Here is a 27,502-nt window from a genome sequence, read left to right on the forward strand (position 1 = left end):
GGATGCTGAGGGAAGTGAGAGTGGAAATTCCTGAGGCACTGGCCATAATTTTACAAACTATCTTAAATTCGTGATGGCTTTCAGAAGACTGGAAGCCAGTGTCCAGTGGCGTACCAGAGGGATGTCTGCTGGGTCCCTTTTTTTCATCATTTATATAAATGACATTGATGACTATGTGGGGGGTAGGATTAGTAAGTTTGCGGATGACACAAAGATTGGACAGGTGGTTAACAGTGAGGTGGAGTGGCTTGGGCTACAAGAATATATAGATGGAATGGTCAAATGGGCAGATAAGTGGCAGATAGAATTTAACCCTGAAAAGTGTGAGGAGATACACTTTGGAAGGAGTAATTTGACAAGGAAGTATTCAATGAACAACATTACACCTGGAAGTTCTGTGGAACAAAGGGACCTTGGTGTGTTTGTCCACAGATCTCTGAAAGTAAAAAAGCAGGTTAATAGGGTGGTGAAAAAGGCATATGGCACACTCGCATTTATCAACCGAGGCATAGATTACAGAAGTAGGGAGGTCATGATGGAGTTGTATAGAACTTTGAGAGGCCACAGCTGGAGTACTGTGTATAGTTCTGGTCACCACATTATCGGAAGGATGGGAACGCACTGGAGGGGGTGCAAATCTTCCCTCAGCATCCTCAGATACATTTCATCCAATCCTGGTGCCTTATCAAGTTTATACGGACAGCTTATCCATTATCTCTTCCTTATCAATTTTAAACCCTTTGTGGGTCTGAACTACTTTCTTTTTCACCATGATGTGGGCACCATCTTTTCCCTTGGTAAAGATAGGGTCTTTGTTTAATACCTCAGCAATGCCTCCATGAGTTCCAATGCCTCCAATAGGTCTGCTTCCTAATCAACACCTTGTGGTGCCCAGACGTAGCAACACTGGCAACTTTCTGCTCCCCAGATCTAGAACACCTGTCACTAAAATGCTGCCCCTACTACATTCCGCGGGAGTTCACCTCCATTATCCTGACGGCAGTTTACATCCCACCCCATGTGGACGTGAAGATTACGCTGGACGAAATATACACCACTACAAATAGCCTTGAGATGAAACATCCCGAGGCTTTGTTCATCGTGGCCGGGGACTTCAGTCAGGCCAATCTCAAGAGCGTACTATCAAGTTACCACCAACACATCTCCTGTTCCACCAGAAGCCCAAACATCCTAGACCACTGCTACACAAATACCAAACATGCCGATCACTCTATCGCCCGCCCACACTTTGGCAAATCACACCACAAGGCTGTGCTCCTGCTCCCGGCTTACAAGCAAAAACTGAAGCGGGAAAATCCATCAAAGAGAGTCGTGCAATGTTAGTCTGAGGAATCGGATGATCTCCTACGGGGCTGCTTGGAGTCAGTGGACTGGTCAGTATTTAAAAACTCTGCGACCAGCCTGAATGAGTCTGCCACTGCAGTAACTGACTTCATTAGTAAATGTGTAGAAGACTGTGTGCCAAAGAAGCAAATCCGTGTGTTTCCCAACGGAAACCATGGATGAACAGGAGTATCCACTGCTTGCTGAAGTCCAGGTTGAGGCATTCAAGTCAGGCGACACTGACCTGTACAAGAAGCCAGATATAATCTAAGGAGATCCATCAAAGATGCCAAAAGACAGTACCGGACCAAGCTAGAGTCCCAGGCTAGCCACACTGACCCCCGCCGACTATGGCAAGGTCTGCAAGACATAACAGGCTACAAGATGAAGGCATGTAAAATCTCTGGCTCCATCACACTCTTCCCTGATGAGCTCAATGCATTCTACGCCCGTTTTGAGCAAGAGGTCAGCGAGAGCATGCCCTCCACCCTGGAAGTCCTGGATGAACCTGTATCTGGGGTCACCATTGCAGATGTCAGAGCAGCTTTCTTGAAGGTCAATCCACGGAAAGCAGCTGGCCCGGATGGGGTACCTGGACGAGCACTCAGATCCTGCGTGGATCAGCTGGCGGGGGTATTCACAGACATCTTCAACCTCTCTTTACAACAATCTGAGGTCCCTATCTGCTTCAAGAAGAAAACCATCATCCCGGTACCTAAGAAAAACCAAGCAGCGTGCCTTAATGACGATCGGCCGGTGGCTCTGCCATCCATCATTATGAAGTGCTTCGAAAGGTTAGTCATGGCACGAATCAATTCCAGCCTCCCAGACTAGCTGGATCCACTAAGTTTGCCTACTGCCACAACAGGTCCACAGCAGACGCCATTTCCCTGGCCCTGCACTCAACCCTGGAACACCTAGATAACAAGGACACCTATGTCAGACTCCGATTTATTGACTACAGCTCAGCCTTCAACACCATTATTCCCACGAAACTCATCTCCAAACTCCATGGCCTGGGCCTCGGCACCTCCCTCTGCGACTGGATCCTGAACTTCCTAATTCACAGACCACAAACATTAAGGATAGGCAACACCAACTCCTCCATGATCATCCTCAACACCGGTGCCCCACAAGGCTGTGTTCTCAGCCCCCTACTATACTCCTTATATACCTATGACTGTGGGGCCAAATTCCCCTCCAATTCGATTTTCAAGTTTGCTGATGACACCACCGTAGTGGGTCGGATCTCAAACAATGACGAGACAGAGTACAGGAATGAGATAGAGAATCTGGTGAACTGGTGCAGCAACAATAATCTCTCTCTCAATGTCAACAAAACGAAGGAGATTGTCATCGACTTCAGGAAGCCTAAAGTAGAACATGCCCCTGTCCACATCAACGGGGACGAAGTAGAAAGGGTCGAGTGCTTCAAGTTTTTAGGTGCCCAGATCACCAACAACCTGTCCTGGTCCCCCCATGCCAACATTATAGTTAAGAAAGCCCACAATGCCTCTACTTTCTCAGAAGACTAAGGAAATTTGGCATGTCAGCAACAACTCTCACCAACTTTTACAGATGCACCATAGAAAGCATTCTTTCTGGTTGTATCACAGCTTGGTATGGCTCCTGCTCTTCCCAAGACCGCAAGTAACTACAAATGATTGTGAATGAAGCCCAATCCATCACGCAAACCAGCCTCCCATTCATTGATTCTGTCTACACTTCACGCTGCCTCGGCAAAGCAGCCAGCATAATTAAGGATGCCACTAACCCCTGACATTCTCTCTTCCACCTTCTTCTTTTGGGAAAAGGATACAAAAGTCTGAGGTCACGTACCAACCGACTCAAGAACAGCTTCTTCCCTGCTGCTGTCAGACTTTTGAATGGACTTACCTCGCATTAAGTTGATCTTTCTCTACACCCTAGCTATGACTGTAACACTACATTCTGCACTCTCTCGTTTCCTTCCCTATGAATGGTTTGTTTTGTCTGTATAGCGCGCAAGAAATAATACTTTTCACTGTATGTTAATACATGTGACAACAATAAATCAAATCAAAGAAGATTCACCAGGATGCTGCTTGGGATGAAACATTTAAGTTATGAAGAGAGGTTGGATAGGCTTGGGTTGTTTTCATTGGAGCAGAGAAGACTGAGGGGTGACCTGATCGAGGTGTACAAGATTATGAGGGACACGGACAGAGTGGATAAGGAGCAGCTGTTCCCTTTAGTTGAAGGGACAGTCATGAGGGGCATAGATTCAAGGTGAGGGGCAGGAGGTGTAGGGGGGGATGTGAGGAAAACCTTTTTTACCCAGAAGGTGGTGAGGGTCTGGAATGCGCTGCCTGGGGGGGTGGTAGAGGCGGGTTGCCTCACATCCTTTAAAAAGTATCTGGATGAGCACTTGGTAAGTCATACCATTCAGGGCTATGGGCCAAGTGATGGCAGGTGGGATTAGGTGGGAGTTCAGGTGTTTCTCCTGTGTTGGGGCAGACTCGTTGGGCTGCACTGAGTGATTCAATGACTGGAGAAATACAAATGTTACTCTTTTGCTTAAAAAAGGATGTAAAGATAAGCCCAGCAGCCACAGACCACTTCGTTTAACCTCGGTGGCGCGGAAGGTTTCAGTAATGATAATTCGGGGCAATGGGTAAAAAGGAGGTTAATTCAGGAAAGCAGGCATGGATTTGTTCAGAGTAAATTGTGTTCAACTGAACGGTTGTGCTTTTTGAAGAGATAACCGAGAGGGTTGCTGAGCGTAATGTTGTTGATGTGGTGGGCTTCCAAAATGCATTGATGAAGTGCTACACCATAGATTTGTGAGAAAAACTATAGATCGCAGAACAACAGGGATTGTAGCTATATGGATACACAACTGGCCGAGTGACAGGAAACAGAAAATAATGGTGACCGGACTGGAGGAGGGTTTAAATTCAAGTTCCCCAGGAGTTGGTGTTGAGACCCTTGCTTTAGCTGAGACGTGTTAAAGACCTAGACCTTGGTGCATGGGGTACAATTTCAACCTTCACAGCTGATGTAAAGCCTGGAAACATCATGAACCCTGCAGAGGATAATGTCAAACTTCAAAATGACAGATTGGTGGAGTGGACAGATGCAATTTAATTCAGACAAACATGAGGAGCTTTATCTGGATAGGAAGAACAGGGGGAGATAACAGAAAATAAGGGGTGCAATTCTAAAATAGGTGCAGGAGCAGAAGGAGCTGGGTAGATATGTGGTGGAACACTAAAGGTGAGTGAAACAGAAAATGCTGGAAAATCTCAGCAAGTCTGGCAGCATCTGTGGAGAGAGAATAGAGACAATGTTCTGAGTAAAGTTTATTTATTAGTCACAAGTAAGGCTTACATTAACACAGCAATGAAGTTACTGTGAAAATCCCCTGGTCACCACACTCCGGTGCCTGTTCAGGTCAATGCACCTAACCAGCACATCTTTCAGACTGTGGGAGGAAACGGGAACATCCGGAGGAAACCCACGCAGACACGGGGAGAACGTGCAAACTCCACACAGACACTGACCCAAGCTGGGAATCAAACCCAGGTCGCTGGTGCTGTGAGGCAGCAGTGCTAACCACTGTGCCACAATGCCACCAAGTCTGGATGACCCTTCATCAGAGCTCCAATAAAGGATCATCCTGCATTATCCATTTTGTTTTCAGATTCCAGCTTCCACAGTCATTTGCTTTATCTTATTGAAGGTGACAGGACAGGTTGAGAGAGAGATTTTTAAAGCATACCAGTATCCTGGAGTTTGCTATTAGGAGTACAAAAGTGGGGACGTTTTATTAAATCCGTACATAACACTGGTTCAGCCTCAGTGTCAGTATTACATCCAATTCTGGGCATCGCACTTTCGGAAGGATGTGAAGGAATTAGAGAGGGTGCAGATTCAGGAGAATGGTTTCAGGAAGGAGCAACTTCAGTTCCATGGAAAGGTTGGAGATGTTGGGCCTGTTTTCCTTAGAGAGGTTTGAGTGGAGATTTGATTGTGGCATTCAGGATCATGACGGATCTGGACAGACTAGTTCGGGAAAAACTGTTTCCGTTGGTGGAAGAATTGAGAAACAGAGGGCACTGATTTAAGATAATTGGCAGAAGAAGCAACAGTGATTTGAGGGAAAACTTTTTATGTTGCAAGTAGTTGAGATCTAGAATGTACTGTCTGAGAGTGTGGTGGAGACAGATTCACACAGCGAGTGGTTAGGATCTGAAATACACTGTCTGAGGGTGTGGTGGAGACAGATTCACACAGGGAGTGGTTAGGATCTGGAATGCATTGTCTGAGGGTGTGGTGGAGACAGATTCACACAGCGAGTGGTTAGGATCTGAAATACACTGTCTGAGAGTGTGGTGGAGACAGATTCACACAGCGAATGGTTAGGATCTGGAATGCACTGTCTGAGAGTGTGGTGGTGACAGATTCACACAGTGAGTGGTTAGGATCTGAATGCACTGTCTGAGAATGTGGTGGAGACAGATTCACACAGCGAGTGATTAGGATCTGGAATACACTGTCTGAGAGTGTGGTGGTGACAGATTCACACAGTGAGTGGTTAGGATCCGGAATGTACTGACTGAGAGTGTGGTGGAGACAGATTCACACAGCGAGTGGTTAGGATCTGGAATGGATGTCTGAGAGTGTGAGGGAGACAGATTCACACAGCGAGTGGTTAGGATCTGGAATGTACTGACTGAGAGTGTGGTGGAGACAGATTCACACAGCGAGTGGTTAGGATCTGGAATGCATGTCTGAGAGTGTGAGGGAGACAGATTCACACAGCGAGTGGTTAGGATCTGGAATGCACTGTCTGAGAGTGTGGTGGAGACAGATTCACACAGCGAGTGGTTAGGATCTGGAATGCACTGTCTGAGTGTGTGGTGGAGACAGATTCACACAGCGAGTGGTTAGGATCTGGAATGCACTGTCTCGGAGTGTGGTTGAGACAGATTCACCCAGTGAGTGATTGGGATCTGGAATGCACTGTCCGAGAGCGTGGTGGAGACAGATTCACACAGCGAGTGGTTGGGATCTGGAATGCACTGTCTGAGAGTGTGGTGGAGACAGATTCACACAGCGAGTGGTTGGGACCTGGAATGCACTGTCTGAGAGTGTGGTGGAGACAGATTCACACAGCGAGTGATTAGGATCTGGAATACACTGTCTGAGAGTATGGTGGTGACAGATTCACACAGCGAGTGGTTAGGATCTGGAATGCATGTCTGAGAGTGTGAGGGAGACAGATTCACACAGTGAGTGATTAGGATCTGGAATGTACTGTTTGAGAGTGTGGTAGAGACAGATTCACACAGTGAGTGGTTAGGATCTGGAATGTACTGTCTCAGAGTGTGGTGGAGACAGATTCACACAGCGAGTGGTTAGGATCTGGAATGTACTGTCTGAGAGTGTGGTGGAGACAGATTCACACAGTGAGTGGTTAGGATCTGGAATGTACTGTCTGAGAGTGTGGTGGAGACAGATTCACACAGCGAGTGGTTAGGATCTGGAATGTACTGTTAGAGAGTGTGGTGGAGAGGGATTCACACGGCGAGTGGTTAGGATCTGGAATGCACTGTCTGAGAGTGTGGTGGAGACAGATTCACACAGCGAGTGGTTAGGATCTGGAATATACTGCCTGAGAGTGTGGTGGAGACAGATTCACACAGCGAGTGGTTAGGATCTGGAATGCACTGTCTGAGGGTGTGGTGGAGACAGATTCACACAGCGAGTGGTTAGGATCTGGAATGCATGTCTGAGAGTGTGAGGGAGACAGATTCACACAGCGAGTGGTTAGGATCTGGAATGTACTGACTGAGAGTGTGGTGGAGACAGATTCACACAGTGAGTGGTTAGGATCTGGAATGCATGTCTGAGAGTGTGAGGGAGACAGATTCACACAGCGAGTGGTTAGGATCTGGAATGCACTGTCTGAGAGTGTGGTGGAGACAGATTCACACAGCGAGTGGTTAGGATCTGGAATGCACTGTCTGAGTGTGTGGTGGAGACAGATTCACACAGCGAGTGGTTAGGATCTGGAATGCACTGTCTCGGAGTGTGGTTGAGACAGATTCACCCAGTGAGTGATTGGGATCTGGAATGCACTGTCCGAGAGCGTGGTGGAGACAGATTCACACAGCGAGTGGTTGGGATCTGGAATGCACTGTCTGAGAGTGTGGTGGAGACAGATTCACACAGCGAGTGGTTGGGACCTGGAATGCACTGTCTGAGAGTGTGGTGGAGACAGATTCACACAGCGAGTGGTTAGGATCTGGAATACACTGTCTGAGAGTGTGGTGGTGACAGATTCACACAGCGAGTGGTTAGGATCTGGAATGCATGTCTGAGAGTGTGGTGGAGACAGATTCACACAGCGAGTGGTTAGGATCTGGAATGTACTGTTTGAGAGTGTGGTAGAGACAGATTCACACAGTGAGTGATTAGGATCTGGAATGTACTGTTTGAGAGTGTGTGAGAGACGGATTCACACAGTGAGTGGTTAGGATCTGGAATGTACTGTCTCAGAGTGTGGTGGAGACAGATTCACACAGCGAGTGGTTAGGATCTGGAATGTACTGTTTGAGAGTGTGGTGGAGAGGGATTCACACGGCGAGTGGTTAGGATCTGGAATGCACTGTCTGAGAGTGTGGTGGAGACAGATTCACACAGCGAGTGGTTAGGATCTGGAATATACTGCCTGAGAGTGTGGTGGAGACAGATTCACACAGTGAGTGGTTAGGATCTGGAATGTACTGTTTGAGAGTGTGGTAGAGACAGATTCACACAGTGAGTGGTTAGGATCTGGAATGTACTGTTTGAGAGTGTGGTGGAGACAGATTCACACAGTGAGTGGTTAGGATCTGGAATGTACTGTCTGAGAGTGTGGTGGAGACAGATTCACACAGCGAGTGGTTAGGATCTGGAATGTACTGTTTGAGAGTGTGGTGGAGAGGGATTCACACGGCGAGTGGTTAGGATCTGGAATGCACTGTCTGAGAGTGTGGTGGAGACAGATTCACACAGCGAGTGGTTAGGATCTGGAATATACTGCCTGAGAGTGTGGTGGAGACAGATTCACACAGCGAGTGGTTAGGATCTGGAATGCATGTCTGAGAGTGTGAGGGAGACAGATTCACACAGTGAGTGATTAGGATCTGGAATGTACTGTTTGAGAGTGTGTGAGAGACGGATTCACACAGCGAGTGGTTAGGATCTGGAATGTACTGTCTCAAAGTGTGGTGGAGACAGATTCACACAGCGAGTGGTTAGGATCTGGAATGCACTGTCCGTGAGTGTGGTGGAGAGGGGTTCACACGGCGAGTGGTTAGGATCTGGAATGCACTGTCTGAGAGTGTGGTGGAGACAGATTCACACAGCGAGTGGTTAGGATCTGGAATGCACTGTCTGAGTGTGTGGTGGAGACAGATTCACACAGCGAGTGGTTAGGATCTGGAATGCACTGTCTGAGTGTGTGGTGGAGACAGATTCACACAGCGAGTGGTTAGGATCTGGAATGCACTGTCTGAGTGTGTGGTGGAGACAGATTCACACAGCGAGTGGTTAGGATCTGGAATGCACTGTCTGAGTGTGTGGTGGAGACAGATTCACACAGCGAGTGGTTAGGATCTGGAATGCACTGTCTGAGAGTGTGGTAGAAGCAGGTTCAACTGAGGTGTTCAGAAGGGAATTGAATCATTTTCAGAAGGAATGTGCAGAGATAAGGGGAACAGACTTGGAAGCAGGAGTTAGTGAATTGTTCTTTCAGAGAAGCAGCAGTGGCATTGATTCTGTTCAGGGCTGTTTAGGGGGTGATGAACAACTCTCTGAAATGAGAACAGGAAATGCTGGAAAAATGCAGCCTTTCTGGCAGCATCTGTGGTGAGAGAAACAGAATTCAAGTTTCGAGTCAGTCTTTTTATTTAATGATTTGGAAAAGATGTACAAAATGGTATAGTCAGCGTGGTTTTGTCAAAGGGAGATCACATCTAACAAATTTGATTTATTTCTCAAAGTGACTAGGTGTGTAGATGCGAGCAATGCAGTTTATGCAGTTGACATAACTTCAGTAAGGCTTTTGACAAAGTCCCACATTGGAGGTTGATCAAGAAGGTAAGAGTCCATGGGATCCATGGCATTTTGGCAAATTGGATCCAAAATTGGCTCAGTGCCAGGAGACAGATCTCTCCCTCAATGTCAACAAAATGAAGGAGATAGTCATCAACTTCAGGAAGCGTAAAGGAGAACATGCCCCTGTCTACATCAATGGTTGAGAGCTTTGAGTTTTTAGGTGTCCAGATCATCAACAACCTGTCCTGGTCCCCCCATGCCGACACTATAGTTAAGAAAGCCCACCAATGCCTCTACTTTCTCAGAAGACTAAGGAAATTTGGCATGTCCACTATGACTCTCACCAACCTTTACAGATGCACCATAGAAAGCATTCTTTCTGGTTGTATCACAGCTTGGTATGGCTCCTGCTCTGCCCAAGACTGCAAGAAACTACAATGGTCGTGAACAAAACCCAGTCCATAACTCAAACCAACTTTCCATCGATTGACTCTGTTTACACTTCCCACCACCTCGGAAAATCAGCCAGCATAATTAAGGACCCCACGCACCCCAGACATTCTCTCTTCCACCTTCTTCCATCGGGAAAAAGATATAAAAGTCTGAGGTCACGTACCAGCCGACTCAAGAACAGCTTCTTCCCTGCTGCCGTCAGACTTTTGAATGGACCTACCTTGCATTAAGTTGATCTTTCTCTACACCCTAGCTATGAATGTAACACTACATTCTGCACCCTCTCCTTTCCTTCTCTATGAACGGTATGCTTTGTCTGTATAGTGCACAAAAAAACAATACTTTTCACTGTATACCAATACATGTGACAATAATAAATCAAATCAAATCAAATCAGAGGGTGATGGTGGAAGGTTGTTTTTGTGACAGGAAGCCTGTGTCCAGTGGTGTACCACTGGGATCAGTGTTGGATCCCTTGCTGTTTGTAATATACATTAATGATCTAGCTGTGAATGTGGGGCATGATCAGTTAGTAAGGGGCGGCACGGTAGCACAGTGGCTAGCACTGCTTCACAGCGCCAGGGACCCGGGTTCGATTCCCGGCTTGGGTCACTGTCTGTGTGGAGTTTGCATGTTCTCCCCGTGTCTGCGTGGGTTTCCTCTGGGTGCTCCAGTTTCCTCCCACATTCTGAAAGATGTGCTGGTTAGGTGCATTGACCCGAACAGGCGCCGGAGTGTGGCGACTAGGGGAATTTCACAGTAACTTTATTGCAGTGTTAAGGTAAGCCTTACTTTTGACTAATAAATAAGCTTTAAGTCCGCAAATGACACGAAAATTGGTGGTGTGGTAAATAGTGAGGAGGAAAGCCTTAGATTACAGGATGATATAGACGGGCTGGTCAGATGGGCAGAACAGCGGCAAATGAAATTTAACCCTGAAACGTGAGAGGTGATGCATTCTGGGAGGACTAACAAGGCAAGGGAATACACAATGAATGGCAGGAAGTACAGAGGACCAGCGGGACCATGGGATGCATGTCCAAAGATCCCTGAAGGCGGCAGGATCAGTAGCTAAGGTGGTTAAGAAGGCACATGGGATACTTGATTTTATTAAATGGGGCACTGAATATAAGAGCAGGAAGATTATGCTGGAGCTGTATAAAACACTTGTTAGGCCAGAGCTGAAGAACATTGTGCAGTTCTGGTTGCCACACCATAGGGAGGATGTTTGTGATCACGATAGTGTAGTTTGGTCAGAGTTTCTGATAGAATGTATCAAGGGGTATCAGACTGTTCGGAGGGACAGACAGGGAGGTAAGGGAGGTGGTGTAGCTCTGATATTTAAGGATGACATCAGGGCGGTATTAAGAGATGATATAGATTCTATGGAAAAAAGGTTGAATCCATTTGGATGGAAATTAGAAATAGTAAGGAGAAAAAGTCACTGATTGGCGTAGTCTATTGGCCATCAAATAATAACATCATGGTGGGGCGAGAAATAAACAAATAAATAACTGATGCATGTAAAAATGGTAGAGCAATTATCATGGGGGATTTTAATCTACATGTCGATTGGTCAAACCAGGTCGGTCAAGGCAGCCTTGAGGAGGAGTTCATAGAATGTATCCGCGATAGCTTCCTTGAACAGTATGTAATGGAACCTACGAGGGAGCAAGCTATCCTGGATCTAGTCCTGTGTAATGAGGCAGGAATATTTGATGATTTTACAGTTCAAGCAGAGGGTGGTGAGTGTCTGGAACAAGCTGCCAAAGGTAGTAGTAGAAGCGGGTACAATTTTGTCTTTTAAAAAGCATTTAGACAGTTACATGGGTAAGATGGGTATAGAAGGATATGGGCCAAATGCGTACAATTGGGACTAGCTTAGGGGTTTAAAAAAAAAGGGCGGCATGGACAAGTTGGGCCGAAGGGCCTATTTCCATGCTGTAAACCTCTATGACTCTATGAGTTAGGGATCCTCTCAGGAGAAGCGATCACAGTATGGTTATCATAGAGTCACAGATGGATTGAGTTATAAGAAGAGGCTGAATAGACTGAGACTTTTTTCTCTGGAGCATAGGAAGCTGAGGGGTGACCTTATAGAGGTCTATAAAATAATGAGGGGTATAGACAAGGTAGATAGTCAATATCTTTTCCCAAAGGTAGGGGAGTCTAAAACTAGAGGACATAGGTTTAAGGTGAGAGGGGAGAGAGCATCCTAGTAAATCTTTTCTGCACTCTTTCTAGTTTAATAATATCCTTTCTATAATAGGATGACCAGAATTGCACACAGTATTCCAAGTGTGGCCTTACCAATGTCTTGTACAACTTCAACAAGACGTCCCAACTCCTGTATTCAATGTTCTGACCGATGAAACCAAGCATGCCGAATGCCTTCTTCACCACTCTGTCCACCTGTGACTCCACTTTCAAGGAGCTATGAACATGTACCCCTAGATCTCTTTGTTCTGTAACTCTCCCCAACGCCCTACCATTAACTGAGTAAGTCCTGCCCTGGTTCAATCTACCAAAATGCATCACCTCGCATTTGTCTAAATTAAACTCCAACTGCCATTCATCAGCCCACTGGCCCAATTGATCAAGATCCCATTGCAATTGGAGAATTTAAAATACAGATGGAGCGTGAGAAGGTAAAGTCCAATATCAGTGTCTTGTGCTTAAACAAAGGAGACTACAAAGGGATGAGGGAGGAGTTGGCTGAGGTAGACTGGGAGCAAAGACTTTATGGTGGGACTATTGAGGAACAGTGGAGGACTTTCAAGGTGATTTTTCACAGTGCTCAGCAAAAATATATACCAGTGATAAGGAAGGACTGTAGAAAAAGAGACAATCAGTCATGGATATCTAAGGAAATAAAGGAGGGTATCAAATTGAAAGAAAATGCATACAAAGTGGCAAAGACTAGTGGGAAACTAGAGGATTTGGAAACCTTTAAAGGTCAACAGAAAGCCATGAAAAAAGCTGTAAAAAAATAAGATGGATTATGAGAGTAAACTAGCTCAGAATATAAACACAGATAGCAAAAGTTTCTACAAATATATAAAAGGAAAAAGAGTGGCTAAAGTAAACATTGGTCCTTTAGAGGATGAGAAGGGAGATGTAATAACTGGAAATGAGAAAATGGCTGAGGCATTGCACAGATTTTTGTGTCGGTCTTCACAGTGGAAGACACAAATAACATGTCAAAAATTGATGACAAGGAGGCTATGGCAGGTGAGGACCTAGAAAATATCTTTAATCTTCGTTATGTTTCATAGAATCCCTACAGTGCAGAAGGAGGCCATTCAGCCCATCGAGTCTGCACCGACCACAATCCCACCCAGGCCCTATTCCCGTAACCCCTCATATTTACCCTGACACTCGGGTCAATTTGGCATGGCCAATCAACCTAACCTGCACACCTTTGGACTGTGGGAGGAAACCGGAGCACCTGGAGGAAACCCCGCTGACATGGGGAGAATGTGCAAACTCTACACAGACAGTGCCCCAACTGGGAATCGAACCCAGGTCCCTGGCACTGTGAGGCAGCAGTGCTAACCACTGTGCCGCCCATCATTACCTATCATTATCACTAAAGAAGCAGTGTTAGGTAAGCTAATGGGGCTAAAGGTAGACAAGTCTCCTGGACCTGATGGAATGCATCCCAGGGTTCCAAAAGAGATGGTGGGGGAAATAGCAAATGTACTAGTAGTAATTTACCAAACTTCGCTGGACTCTGGGGTGGTTCCCACAGATTGGAAAACAGCAAATGTGACACCACTGTTTAAAAAAAGGAGGTAGACAAAAGGCGGGTAATTATAGGCCGGGTAGCTTAACTTCTGTAGTGGGGAAAATACTTGAATCTATCATCAAGGAAGAAATAGCAGGACATCTGAATATAAATTGTCCCATTGGCAAACGCAATATGGGTTCATGACAGGCAGGTCATGTTTAACTAAATTACTGAATTCTTTGAGGACATTACAAGCGTGGCGGACAACGGGGAATTGGTGGATTGGTGGACATGGCTGTCCTGTCTGGAGACAATACACATCTCTTTAACCTGTGCTTAATGCTCCCTCCACTCACATTGTCTGTATCTTTAAGACCTGGTTGGCTGTAGAGATTCGTATTCTAATCAGTATTCTGTAACTTGATTTTGTGTCTCTGTGCCCTGTTTGAGAGCAGATATCCACTCCATCTGACGAAGGGGCAGCGCTCCGAAAGCTAATGGCATTTGCTACCAAATAAACCTGTTGGACTTTAACCTGGTGTTGTTAAAACTCTTACTATAATAAGTGGCAGAGCAAAGTGTGCAGAGGACGCTGAAAGTCTGCAAAGGGATATTTTTAAAAAAATACTTTTCCAATTCAATCAAATCAAATCCAATTCAGATTCTCAACAAGTTGAGACATTTCAGATCCAGGCTGACAAGACAGGGCGAGCGACCAAAATCACCCAGTCCTGGGCCTGATCTACATGAGCCAAGCTGATTGGAGAAGGGGGGGGCCCCCCCCTGATTGGAGAAGGGGGGGGCCCCCCCCCAAGACCCGAGCCCACCCGCACCCCAGCCAAAAGGCCGAGACACCGCCCCAAAAAACTGCTTCATATGAAACATACGAAGCTTCAGTGTAACCTAATGACGCCAACCAAGTGCGGCCGACCATGGGCTGCCGACCATACTACACTTGATCTTAGCCTGCAAAGGGATTTAAAAAAAAACTTTTCCAATTCAATCAAATCAAATCCAATTCAGAGTCTCAACAAGTTGAGACATTTCAGATCCAGGCTGACAAGACAGGGCGAGCGACCAAACCACCCTGTCCTGGGCCTGATCTACATGAGCCAAGCTGATTGGAGAAGGGGGAGGTTCCTCCTCCAAGATTTGAGCTCATTTGCATCTTAGCCAAAAGGCCGAGATGCCGCTTTAAAAAATTGCTTCATATGAAACATATGAAGCCTCAGCGTAACCTAATGACCTCAACCAAGTGCGGCCGACCATGGGCTGCCGACCATACTACACTTGATCTTAGCCAAAAGGCCGAGAAGCTTAGCCTGCAAAGGGATATAGTTTGAGTGCGCAAGGGTCTGGCAGATGGAGTACAATGTTGATAAACCTGAGATCATCCATATAGTCGCTTCTCGGCCTTTTGGCTAAGATGCAAATGAGCTCAAGTCTTGGAGGAGGAACCTCCCCCTTCTCCAATCAGCTTGGCTCATGTAGATCATAGAAATCATAGAAACCCTACAGTGCAGCAGGAGGCCATTCGGCCCATCGAGTCTGCACCTACCACAATCCCACCCAGGCCCTACCCCCACATATTTTACCCGCTAATCCCTCTAACCTACGCATCCCAGGACTCTAAGGGACAATTTTTAACCTGGCCAATCAACCTAACCCGCACATCTTTGGACTGTGGGAGGAAACCGGAGCACCCGGAGGAAACCCACGCAGACACGAGGAGAATGTGCAAACTCCACACAGACAGTGACCCGAGCCGGGAATTGAACCCGGGACCCTGGAGCTGTGAAGCAGCAGTGCTAACCACTGTGCCACCGTACTGGGCCTGTCCATAGATCAGGCCCAGGACAGGGTGGTTTGGTCGCTCGCCCTGTCTTGTCAGCCTGGATCTGAAATGTCTCAACTTGTTGAGACTCTGAATTGGATTTGATTTGATTGAATTGGAAAAGTATAAAAAAAACAATGTTGATAAACCTGAGATCATCCATGTTAGTAGGAATAACAGCAAAATGGACTATTATTTAAATGGTAAAAAATTGCAGCATGCTGTTGTGCAGAGGGACCTGGGTGTCCTTGTGCATGAATCGCAAAAAGTTGGGTTGCAGGTGCAGCAGGTAATTAAGAAGGCAAATGGAATTTTGTCCTCCATTGCTAGAGGGATGGAGTTTAAAAACAGGGAGGTTATGTTGCAGCTGCATAAGGTGCTCGTGAGGCCACACCTGGAGTAATGTGCACAGTTTTGACCTCCTTACTTGAGAAAGGATATACTGGCACTGGAGAGGGTGCAGAGGAGATTCACTAGGTTGATTTCAGAGTTGAGAGAATTATAGAATCCCTATAGTACAGAAGGAGGCCATTCAGCCATCGAGTCTCCACCGACCACAATCCCACCCAGGCCCTATTTCCGTAACCACACACATTTACTCAGCTAATCCCCCAGCACTACGGTCAATTTAGCATGGCCAATCAACCTAATCCGCACGTCTTTGGGCTTTGGAGAGGGTTGGCATATGAGGAGAGACTGAGTAGACTGAAGCAATACTCGTGGGATTGAAAAGAATGAGGCGGGGGGGGGGTTCTTACGGAAACATTTAAGATTATGAAGGGAATAGATAAGATAGAAGCAGGGAAGTTGTTTCCACTGGCAGGTGAAACTAGAACTAGGGGGCATGGCCTCAAAATAAGAGGAAGCAGATTTAGGACTGAGTTGAGGAGGAACTTCTTCACACAAAGGGTTGTGAATCTGTGGAATTTCCTGCCCAGTGAAGCAGTTGAGGCTACCTCATTGAATGTTTTTAAGGCAAAGATAGATAAATTTCTGAACAGTAAAGGAATTAAGGGTTATGGTGAGCAGGCGGGTAAGTGGAGCTGAGCCCACAAAAAGATCAGCCATGATCTTATTGAATGGTGGAGCAGGTTGGAGGGGCCAGATGGCCTACTCCTGCTCCTAGTTCTGATGTACAATAGTTGGTTTGGTCTCTTTCTGATCACTATACTGTGTGATGTGGGTCCTCCCTGGGGGCAGCAGTGCGCATGCTCATCCTGTCGGCGCGGACCTCGCCGTGCGCATGCTCAGTCTTATCGGCCCTCCGTTTGCCCGCTTCCCATTGTGCGCATGCTCCGTCGCCCTTGCCCGTGCCGCGGGACCGCGCACGCCCTGCCCGTGTGACCGCGCACGCGGAGCTCTTTCTACCCACGGGGCCGCGCACGCCGCGCTTCCCCTGCTCGCGGGCCCGCGCACGCCCGCTGGTCACGTGCTGCGCTGAACAGGCTATTTGAGGCTCGAGCGTCCATTTTGAGTGAGAGAGGCTTCTGGAAGGTGAGCGCGGGAGGCAGGGAGAGGGGGAGAGCGGGGCGCCCGGGACCCCCCCCTCGGCCCGGACCCGGGGGGGGATGGAGATGGAGACCCTCAGCCAGCCAACAGCCACCCTTCCCTCCCCGGCCCGGTACCTCAAACCCCCGCCGTCCACAGCGCCGCCCGCTTCCCGCCCGTTACTGAGGCCTGGGCGCCATTTCCCGCTCTCGGGACCTGGGGCCTGGTCCGCCGAGAGAGGCAGCGCGGGACTCCCGTCCCGGGGAAAGGAGAGGGGGGGGGGGGGGAGCGGAAGGTATTGGCCCCGGGACCCGCTCTGTGTGCGGCCGCGGAGGTCTCCATTCTGACCGGGCTCGGCTCGGGCCTCAGCCCGGGGGCTCGGGCCCAGTTGCTGGCCGCCTCCCTGGCCCCGGAGCCGGGCGGAAGGGGCGGTGTGGGCCTGGCGGGGAGCGGAGCGCGGGCCCTGGCTGAGCACATGGCCGCCCGGCCTCTCCCTCCATCCCTGCCCTTCCTGCTCACAAAGCCTTTGTTCACAAACATTTCTCCTTCTGGAATCTTCCCCTCCCGCTGCTGGCGCCTGGTAAAGTTTGGGAAGGTTTTGGGAATTGCAGCAAAAGGGGAAAGTTATGACGCATTTAACACTTTTTACCATTTTAACCATTTCTAAAGACGCATTTCTGGGCTCTTTCCTCACATTTGTGGAGTGTGCTCTGAGCTGATTTTAATGTAGGTACATCATTTCAAAACTAGTGCCTAATTGTGGCCTTCTGTTTAAGGTTTTTTAAAGAAAAACTATGGGTGATCAAGGAGAACCTCAAGTTCAGTTCAAGGTAAGAATTGTTGTTGGGATCAAGGTAAAATGAATTAATTTCACAATTCTGTTTCTCTATACTGAGTAACAGAATTCCATCAGACCGACAGCGTGTGCATCACTGTTTCAGCGATGCTTTAGAAATGAATTTGAATACAGTTTGGCTTCTGATCACTTGAATTGAAAAAAAAACAATTTTGTTTGATTCCTAATGCTGTGTATGGGGTCTTTTGGTCCACCCATGCGATATTTTTTGCTTGCCTGTCTAAAAATAGTGGATGTGGCTGGAGCTTTTTGTCTTCAGATTAATTGCAAGAAATGATTGTTGCAGTGTCACTATCCTCCATCAGTTCTCAATGTACATATCTGTGAAAGCTTTCTATGCAAAACTTGCATTGTAGGTGGGGGAGTCCATTTTGATCAAATACCATATTGTGTAGACACCAGAATACAGTTATTACAATATTCATATTGCTTGCCATGTGTCTTATGGAATGCCAGTACAGCTCATCAGACCTAATTCTGACTCACTCCCACCAATGTGAATTTGTGCCAGGATTGGGCCTCTGCAGAACCATTGCTGCATTGGTTTGTATGAAATAAGCAATTGCTGTTACCCAAGCAATGTTAGAATAATGCAAGGAAATACTTTGTCATGTTCAACCAATTTTGCAAGAAAATGAAATGGTAAGTAAAGACATGGAGAAATTAAATAGAATAGGACATGAGGGAATTATTTTATTCACTTCCTTTCTTTGTGAAGACGTCTGGTCTTGATCCCAGGTGATGGTGCCATGCCCAGCAGTTTAGCTAGTGCCAATGTGCTGCCCACTGAGGGCTAATGTTAATAATCAAGAGGAACAAAATACATGGCTTTTCTCTGCTTGCATGCCATCCACTTTTATTTTGTTATTGCAAATGTATCCAGGTATGTCAGGTGTGTATTTTGTCATTTTCCTGGGTTGATAAGTTTCTCAAAGTCTTGCCAGCTTTTCTGCCTTTGGAGCCATGCTTGTAAGGCAGTCTGTGAAAGTGCCCTCTTAGTGTCCTATGAGCTTGATTCCTACTCCAATGCTAGTAATCTTTTACCTACTTCACAAATAGACATGTTTCAGAATTTCCATAATTACCTACAAGTTAAAATTCTAAGCATTATGCTTTTTAACAATGTCCTGGCCTATTTATTTTGAACCCTTGTTCCCCCAACCAAAAGAAAAGGATTTGTCCTGTTTCTCTCGTTCGCTTGGTCATCAACTTTGATTTTGCAGATTTGATGTAGTGTTTAGTAGGGTTGAGTGTTCAAAATATTGGGAGTTGAGAGGAGAAACGGGGAAAGGGACTTGCTTTTTAACGGACCTATGATTTTTCTCCAGTTCTTGGAGCAAAGGTTGGGGACAAATCTTTAGTTGATGGGAACTCCAGGACGGTTTGGCGATCCTATTGTTTGGTGATGAGGTGCACTGACCCCGGATATCTCGATACTACCCTGAAGCCAGCAGTTCTAATGTAACTGAAGTGCTGACTTTGTGTCCTAACTTTAGAAAATTAGAATCTCTACAGTACACAAGGAGGCCATTCAGCCCATCGAATCTGCACTGATGGCAATCCCACCCGAGCCCTATCCCCATAAGCCCACATATTTACCCTGCTAATCCCCTGACACTAAGGGGCAATTTAGCATGGCCAATCCATCTAACTCACATCTTCGGACTGTGGGAGAAAACTGTGTGCAAACTCCACACACACACTTGAGGCTGGAATTGAACCTGGCGCTGTGAGGCAACAATGCTAACTACTGTAATTTAAGGGTGGCATGGTGGCAGAGTTAATTCTCATTGCTGGTTCACTGAGCCTTTGAGGCTTTTGTAGGATATTAATCATAGATCTAGGCTGTTGAGTTGGATGATAATGCATGGCAGAGCAGGCTCGAAGGGCCAAATGGCCGCCTGCTCCTATCTTCTGTTTCTACGTTTCTATCATAGAATCCCTACAGTGCAGAAAGAGGCTATTTGGCCCATCGAGTCTGCATGAACAACAATCCCACCCATGCCCTATTCCCGTAACCCCACATATTTACCTTGCTAACCCCCTGTCACTAGGGTCAATTTAGCATGGCCAGTCAGGGGCGGCACGGTAGCACAGTGGTTGTTAGCACTGCTGCTTCACAGCTCCAGGGACCTGGGTTCGATTCCTGGCTTGGGTCACTGTGGAGTTTGCACTTTCTCCTCGTGTCTGCGTGGGTTTCCTCCGGGTGCTCCGGTTTCCTCCCACAGTCCAAAGATGTGCGGGTTAGGTTGATTGGCCATGCTAAAATTGCCCCTTAGTGTGTCCTGAGATGCATAAGTTAGAGGGATTAGTGGGTAAAATATGTAGGGATATGGGGGTAGGGCCTGGGTGGGATTGTGGTCGGTGCAGACTCGATGGACTGAATGGCCTCTTTCTGTACTGTAGGATTTCTATGAACCTTTCCCGCACAGCTTTCGGCCTGTGGGAGGAAACCGGAGCACCCGAAGGCAACCCACGCAGACACGGAGAAAATGTGTAAACCCCACACAGTGATCTGAGGCCGGAATTGAACTTTGGCGGGGGGGGGGGGGGGGGCGCCTGGCACTGAGGCATCAGTGCTAATCACTATGCCACTGTACCACCCAAATGTCCTGAAATGTAACAAGAGATAGTCACTATAGATTGTGGTTCTAATACTGGAAAAAGCACATTCTCACTGAATACACAATTTTAAAATTAAAAATGATTTTAGTTATGACCTGTGGCTGGTCAGTATATTGATATGCTTTGAGTAGCTTGAGGACCATGTAAGGCAGATGCTAGAAAACAACCGCTATAACTTCAAACCATTTGTTCATCAGAGTCTCCCTTCAGGATTTTCTGATTTTGAATAAAAATATACTTTGATTTTTGCAACCATAGAATCCTTACAGTTCAGGAGGCCATTTGACCCACTGAGTCTGCACCAATCCCATGCATTTACCCTAGCTAGTTCCCCTGACATTAAGGGACGATTTAGCATGGCCAGTGCACCTAACCTGCACATCTTTTGGCCTGTGGGAAGAAACTGGAGCACCGGGAGGAAACCCATGCAGACACAGGAAGGACATGCAGACTCTGCACAGCTAGTGGCCCAAGCTGGGAATCGAACCTGGGTCCCTGGTGCTGTGAGGCAGCAATGCTAACCACTCTGCTGCCCAAATGTATGATGCAAATCCGCCATGATCTTATTGAATGGCGGAGCAGGGGGTCTGCTAATTTGTAAGTTCATGTGTGAAAATTGGACCGAAATACTTGCAGCTTTTGAGTTGTAATTTTAACCAATCATTTGCTTTCTTCTAGCTTGTACTTGTTGGCGATGGTGGTACTGGTAAAACTACTTTTGTGAAACGCCACTTGACTGGCGAGTTTGAAAAGAAGTATGTAGGTAAGTATATAACTAAAATGACCACTGAAGGAGACTGTTCTGTTTCCATTTCTTCGCTCCTTCCACCTTGTAAAATTTTCCCATGTAATTTCTGTGATAGAAGGTCTTCATCCTCGATACCATTCTAGTAAATCTTCTGTTAAGGCCTTGTCATCCTAAAGTGTGGCACTCTGAATTGGACACCATACACTAGCCAAGGCTTAACCTGTTGTTTTCATAACTTCCTTACTTTTGTACTCTGCCACTCTTTATAAATTCAGGGGTGCTATATGGCTTTTTAACAGTTGTTTCAACCTGCCCTGTCACTTTGACTTTTTCCTGCACCCTTTTAGAATTGTGCCATTTAGTTTTCATTGTGCCTTTCCTCATCCTCCCAAAATAAATCACTTCACACTTCTGAATTGAATTTTAGCTGCCCATTAAACCAATCTGCATGCCCCTGTTACCCACTTATCTGTATATCAAAGTCCACTTTCCTTCAGTCGAAAACAGTTGTTCACCATTCTTGTCTGCTTTCTGTCGCATAACTTGATTTCATGTTTGCATAGGTGCTGCCTCTTTCCTAGAGATTCAGTTGTGCTAACCAGCTTGTTGTTTAGATGACCACCATTTGGAAGGCCAAATGCGCATCAACCTTTTCTGTTACTTCATCAGCGACCTGGGTGTTGAGGGTTATTTTGTTTTCCATGCTAATACCAGTGTAATTTGTGGTTTACCTCTTCACAGCAACATTGGGTGTTGAAGTTCACCCACTAATGTTCCATACTAACAGAGGTGCCATCAGATTTAACGTGTGGGATACTGCTGGTCAGGAGAAGTTTGGTGGCCTCCGAGATGGTTACTACATTCAAGGTAAGGATTTGGGTTATGCGGTTCTTGACTATGCAACATTGTGTATTCATTAAAATATGTCTTTGGTTCTCACCACTTCTTTCTTTAACAGCTCAATGTGCCATTATTATGTTTGATGTAACCTCGAGAGTGACATACAAGAATGTTCCTAACTGGCATAGAGACTTGGTGCGAGTGTGTGAAAACATCCCCATTGTGTTGTGTGGCAACAAAGTTGATATTAAAGACAGAAAAGTGAAGGCAAAATCTATTGTCTTCCACAGGAAGAAAAATCTTCAGGTATGACTTTAGTCTATATCTTTGTATAATTGGGAGATTTTTACGCTGGTTGTCCTGTACACACACAATGTTGGCACTGGAAGAAAAGTCCAAGCCGCATCTTGAACAATTTTCCCCAACATCTGTGCAATTCATTCAGCTATCCGAAATGCATCTTTAAAAAAAAATACTATAGGAGCGCCTCTCGTTCTTCCTAAATCGTTGATTCTCAAACTTCTTGAGGTGAAATGGTGAAAAGACGGTCAATACAGGAATTGGAGAGATGGGGTTATATGAAGTTTGAGGCTGCAACTTTGAAAACCATGCCCAAGACACAACTTATTGAATTACTAATAAATGTTTGTGAGAGGTGTAGGATACAATATTCACTCTTCCACTATCTGGTTGGAAGGAGTAGGTCAGAAAAACCTTTTCAGTGGCCATTCTGAATCAGATTAGCTTCCTTCACACAAAATAGATCTATTAAACCAACTTCCAAGAAATCTTTCAAACAGTTCATAACTTTTCTGTGTAAGATGAAAAGGTCGGCTGATGACAGAAAACCACATGGGCAGGAAACGGCGCAGGGTTTAGATAGATAATGTGGACATTACATTTGAAGCCGTTTATTTAATATCCAGCTGACAGAGCAATTTGTCCTGACTTTTGGAACTTTTGTGCTGCAATGGGTGGCACGGTAGCACAGTGGTTAGCACTGCTGCTTCACAGCTCCAGGGACCTGGGTTTGATTCCCGGCTTGGGTCACTGTCTGTGGAGTTTGCACATTCTCTTCGTGTCTGTGTGGGTTTCCTCCCAAGTGCTCCGGTTTCCTCCCACAGTCCAAAGATGTGCCGGTTAGGTTGATTCGCCATGCTAAAATTGCCCCTTAGTGTCCTGAGATGTGTAGGTTAGAGGGATTAGTGGGTAAATATGGGGGTACGGCCTGGGTGGGATTGTGGTTGGTGCAGACTCGATGGGCCAAAATGGCCTCTTTCTGCACTGTAGGGTATCTATGATCAATTCAGTTGCAGCTTCCCTGCTGAAGGGCCAGTTCCACAACAGAAATGTGAGGCGCCTCAAAACCAGAAGCTAAATTGTGTGCTCTCTCCATTGTTCAAATGGAGTCCAGATTTTTGACAAGAAAAGCTGACACTGCATCGAACGTGCACCTGTCAATTTTGAAATTTACACAAACTTTGTACAGTATTGATTCCTCAAAGATGAGCACCAGTGCATTTGATCATTGTCCTTAAAGTTCCATTAGAATGGGGCTTTTAGTGAGGAGGGATGTGGCATGCTTCATATAGTGCACATCTTGGGAAGAAAATAGTAAGTGAGGAGGTAATTCAAAATTAAGTTCTGGGCACTTAGGGCGTATGGGATCAAAGGTTATGGAGAGAAAGCAGGATTAGGCTACGAGTTGGACAATCAGCGCAGCAGGCTCGAAGGGCTGAATGGCCTCCTGCTCCTATTTTCTATGTTTCTAAAAATTTCACTGACGTAATCCTGAAATAAAGCTGCTTGCATGGAACAGCAATGAAATTGCTGTTGAGGCTAGGGGCTAAAGTTTGGCATTTGTTTTTCAAATATTCTTGCTTGTACCTGAAAGGGAAATTAATTGTAGGTAGTATTTAAGTGTGGCACCAAGGAGCCGTAGCAAACCTGAAGTCGTTGGGGGAAGACTAGCACAAAGGAAGATGGTTGTTGGAGGTCAAAAATAAGCACTGCATTGTACAAGTTCCTCCAGGTATCCTGGAAGACAACATTCGGGCTTGAGCTGATCAGTGGCCATTAACCTTGGTGCCACAAGTGCCAGGCAATGACCATCCCCCAACAAAGAATTCAGCATCTTGTGACCTTCAATGGCATTACCATTGCTGAATCTTCCACTATCCACGGGTCCTGGGGGGTTACATTGACCAGAAACTGGACTGGATTAGCCATGTGGCTACAAGACCAGTTTGGAGGCTGAGAAGTCTGGCAAATAACATGCCTCCTGACTCCCCAAAGTCTGTCCGCTTTTACAAGGTACAAGTCAGGATTGAGATGTAATACTCCAATTGCCATAGTTGAGTGCAGCTTCAATAATGTTCAAGAAACTTGATGCCCTCCGGGGACAAAGCAGCTTGCTTGATTGGTACCCCATTCACTGCCTTCAGTATTCACTCCCTTCACCACTGATGCACAATGACAGCAATGTGTACCATTCACATGATGCACTACAGCAACTCACTACGGCTCCGTCGACAGCACTTTCCAAACTCATGACCTCTACCACCTAAAGACAAGAGCAGCAGGTGCATGGGAACATTACACTATTCTGACTGGGGACTATATTGTTGTTCCCTCAGTATCCATCTTCGAGCACTGTGGGTGTACCGACACCACATGGACTGCAGCAGTTCAAGTGCAGCTTGCCACCTTAATGGTATAGGTATAAATGCTGGCCAAGCCAGTGATGCTCCTTACCCTGTGAACAAATATATAAACAAATTGTTAAATAGTTTTTGAAACTAGAAATATTGAAGATGCCTTCCATATTCTCATTACTCATTTCCACTGGCTTTCAGCATATTGCTGTGCTTGTAAACCCTGATTTTCCACTAAATATTTGGTGTTTATTTACAGTGAGTCATGTTGCCCAATATTTAAGCCTTTAACTTAATAAAATACACTTCAATAAATGCAAATGCCAGATTCTAATACTATGGAAATGAGATGTTCCAGTTCACTGACATCATTCTTCCTTGCAGTACTATGATATTTCTGCCAAAAGCAACTACAACTTTGAGAAGCCATTCCTGTGGCTTGCCAGGAAGCTCATTGGAGATCCCAATTTGGAGTTTGTTGCTATGCCAGCTTTGGCACCACCAGAGGTTCAGATGGACCCTGCATTAGCAGCACAGTACGAGGAAGACCTGAAGGTACAGTATTTACTGGATAGCTGAAAAACAAGTGTTTTTTTGCCATGTAAAATTATTTTGCACCATTTAACAACGCATTCCCCTCAGTGTTCTGTGTAGTGTGTAATCTTTTACTTTTCTAGTCTTGATTGGAAGCTATAATTGAGTGCAGTGACGAACTTGAATATATGGATGCAGAAACATGCCCAGGCTCTGATTGTTGCCTGTCAGCATATAGACTGCCTTAAAGGCATTTAACAGTGGCATGGGATTTATTTATGCCTGGTTATCTTTCTACATAGAAAGCAGCTTCGTGATGGCAAATGCAAACAGGTCTACTTGGGTGGCTCTTCAGCTGTCCAGTTTCAAAAGTAGAACCTCTAAGATAATTGCTGAAACATCCGTTCAGTGTGCCTTTGTGATCTTAGTGACAGTTTCTTGAGATTTTGGTGGATTGATTTGTAACTGGCAGTCTGCTGTCTCAACACTAATGTAAATCGACCAATTATCAGCAACATTTCTGTTTGAAGCAGTCCCTTTCAATTATAGGCTAAGCAGGAGTAAATTAGAATTTTTAAAAGTTGCCCAGTAAAAATATTAATGTGATTTTTTTTTTCTTTGCTACTGTGCAACAATGTGACTAATGTTGCTTCATAATTTAAGCATCTCATGATCTATAAAATTCAGAGATGTAAATATCTTGTACTCTAGGGGCAGCTAGTGACTATGGAGCTTCAGTGGGGGATCAGAGAGGCTCTTTTGTTCTGATTAGATTCCTTCTTGGATTGTTTAGGTTGCAAAACTGTCGCTTTTACATTAGTCTGCACTTTGCAGCTGAGGATATGGAAATTTTGATAAGTTGCTGCCTGTCATCTGTTTTGAGATGGCAAGTAACTGACTGCATTATTAAGAAGCCTCTCAATACCAGGTTAAAGTCCAACAGATTTATTCGGTAGCACAAGCTGCTGGAGTGCTGCTCCTTTATCAGGTGAGCACTGGTGTTGTGAGACTTCTTACTGAGCCCATCCCAGCCCAATGCTGGCATCTCCACATGACTGCATTAGATAATAGGGAATGTGATGCTGAATTCTGTGGATAAGTCCATGCACCCTTGCTATGTCTTGTTATGTAATCCTGTTATGATTTGACCAGAAGACCTCTGCTAATGCACCTGTATTGTCTGTGAAAGAGCACATGTCACTGACTTCACTCTTTATCTCATTTTCACCATTTGTGTACATAAATGCTGCCTATCTGAAATGAAAATGTTATTAAAATGCCTACTCTTGTTTTTAATTGTCCCAGGTTGCTCAAGGCACTGCTTTGCCAGACGAAGATGACGACCTGTGAATTAATGGCTGGAGTCAAGCACCAGCAGCCTAGTTTTATAGGCAGCTGTCCTGTGATGCAGCGTGTTTGCCAGTTAATTAGCTGAACAGAACTTAACTGCTTATAATCTTTAAATCTTTAGGGGCTAAAGGAGTTGTAATTGGGAGTGAATGGTGTGCAGTATGACAATTTCCTTCACACTTGGACCTGTGTACTTGATACTAAAACTGTATTGATAGACTGCAACATTGGAGTGTATGCATAATTTAATTTATGATACAGGTAGAATCACAATATACATCGTTTCAAGTTGTATGTTAATGTCATTCCTACTTTTTTGTTAACTTTTTGTTTAGATCATAAAGTTGTGATCTTAATAAAGTTGTATTCCAAATGACTAAATGAATTGTGGCATTAAAGTACTGCATTCCTTTCAAAATTCATTGTTTTTTAATAGTATTTAGTCCACCACCTGTGGCTAAGGAAGTAAATCCTGAATCCCAGTGCTGGGTGATTGCAAGAATTTATGTTGCATCTAACTAGATAACTAATTCTGTGTTACATCTTGCCCTAGCTGTTTCTTTTGAAGTGAAGCCTCTAATAGCTGGTACTCTTGTAATGCTTGCAATGTAACTGCAGGGACTACAATGACTGTACATAACTTGCCTTTTTTCTCCTGTATGGAAAGAACTGACTGTTCTGCATTCTTTCGAGTGATAAAATATTAATAGAACCTGAGGTAGAATAAATAATGTTCCCAGTGAGTGGGGCATTCATATAACTCATTGCTGATGTTTTATGTAAGTTGGTGTTGCACAAACTAGCAAATACAGTACAAAACATAGTCCTGAAACTGCCCTGAGGGTTTTGCAATGTTATAATGGGGCTGTGGCATGTCTTTCACTTATGGGGTGTGGGTGTCACTGGCTAGGCCATATTGCTCATTCCTAACACCTCCATTTCAGAGGACATTTGTGACTAG

At 45.6% G+C, this 27,502-nt stretch overlaps 1 protein-coding gene across 2 annotated transcripts; it reads left to right on the forward strand.

Moving 5' to 3' along the window:
- The first annotated feature begins 16,701 nt into the window (after nt 1–16,701).
- Nucleotides 16,702–26,926, forward strand: ran (RAN, member RAS oncogene family). Of its 2 annotated transcripts, none has more exons than XM_078227136.1 (7): nt 16,702–16,940; nt 17,711–17,764; nt 21,094–21,178; nt 21,905–22,030; nt 22,122–22,309; nt 25,042–25,212; nt 26,497–26,926. In XM_078227136.1, the coding sequence occupies exons 2-7, from the start codon at nt 17,729–17,731 to the stop codon at nt 26,539–26,541; spliced, it is 651 nt and encodes a 216-aa protein (XP_078083262.1). In that variant the 5' UTR covers nt 16,702–16,940; nt 17,711–17,728; the 3' UTR covers nt 26,542–26,926. The 2 variants fall into 2 exon arrangements, with proteins under 2 accessions (XP_078083262.1, XP_078083263.1); XM_078227137.1 differs by lacking the exon at nt 16,702–16,940 and adding an exon at nt 16,943–17,067.
- The last annotated feature ends 576 nt before the right edge of the window (nt 26,927–27,502 follow it).

The sequence above is a fragment of the Mustelus asterias genome, chromosome 13 (genome assembly GCF_964213995.1).
Source record: "Mustelus asterias chromosome 13, sMusAst1.hap1.1, whole genome shotgun sequence".
In the NCBI taxonomy this organism is placed as follows: Eukaryota; Metazoa; Chordata; class Chondrichthyes; order Carcharhiniformes; family Triakidae; genus Mustelus; species Mustelus asterias.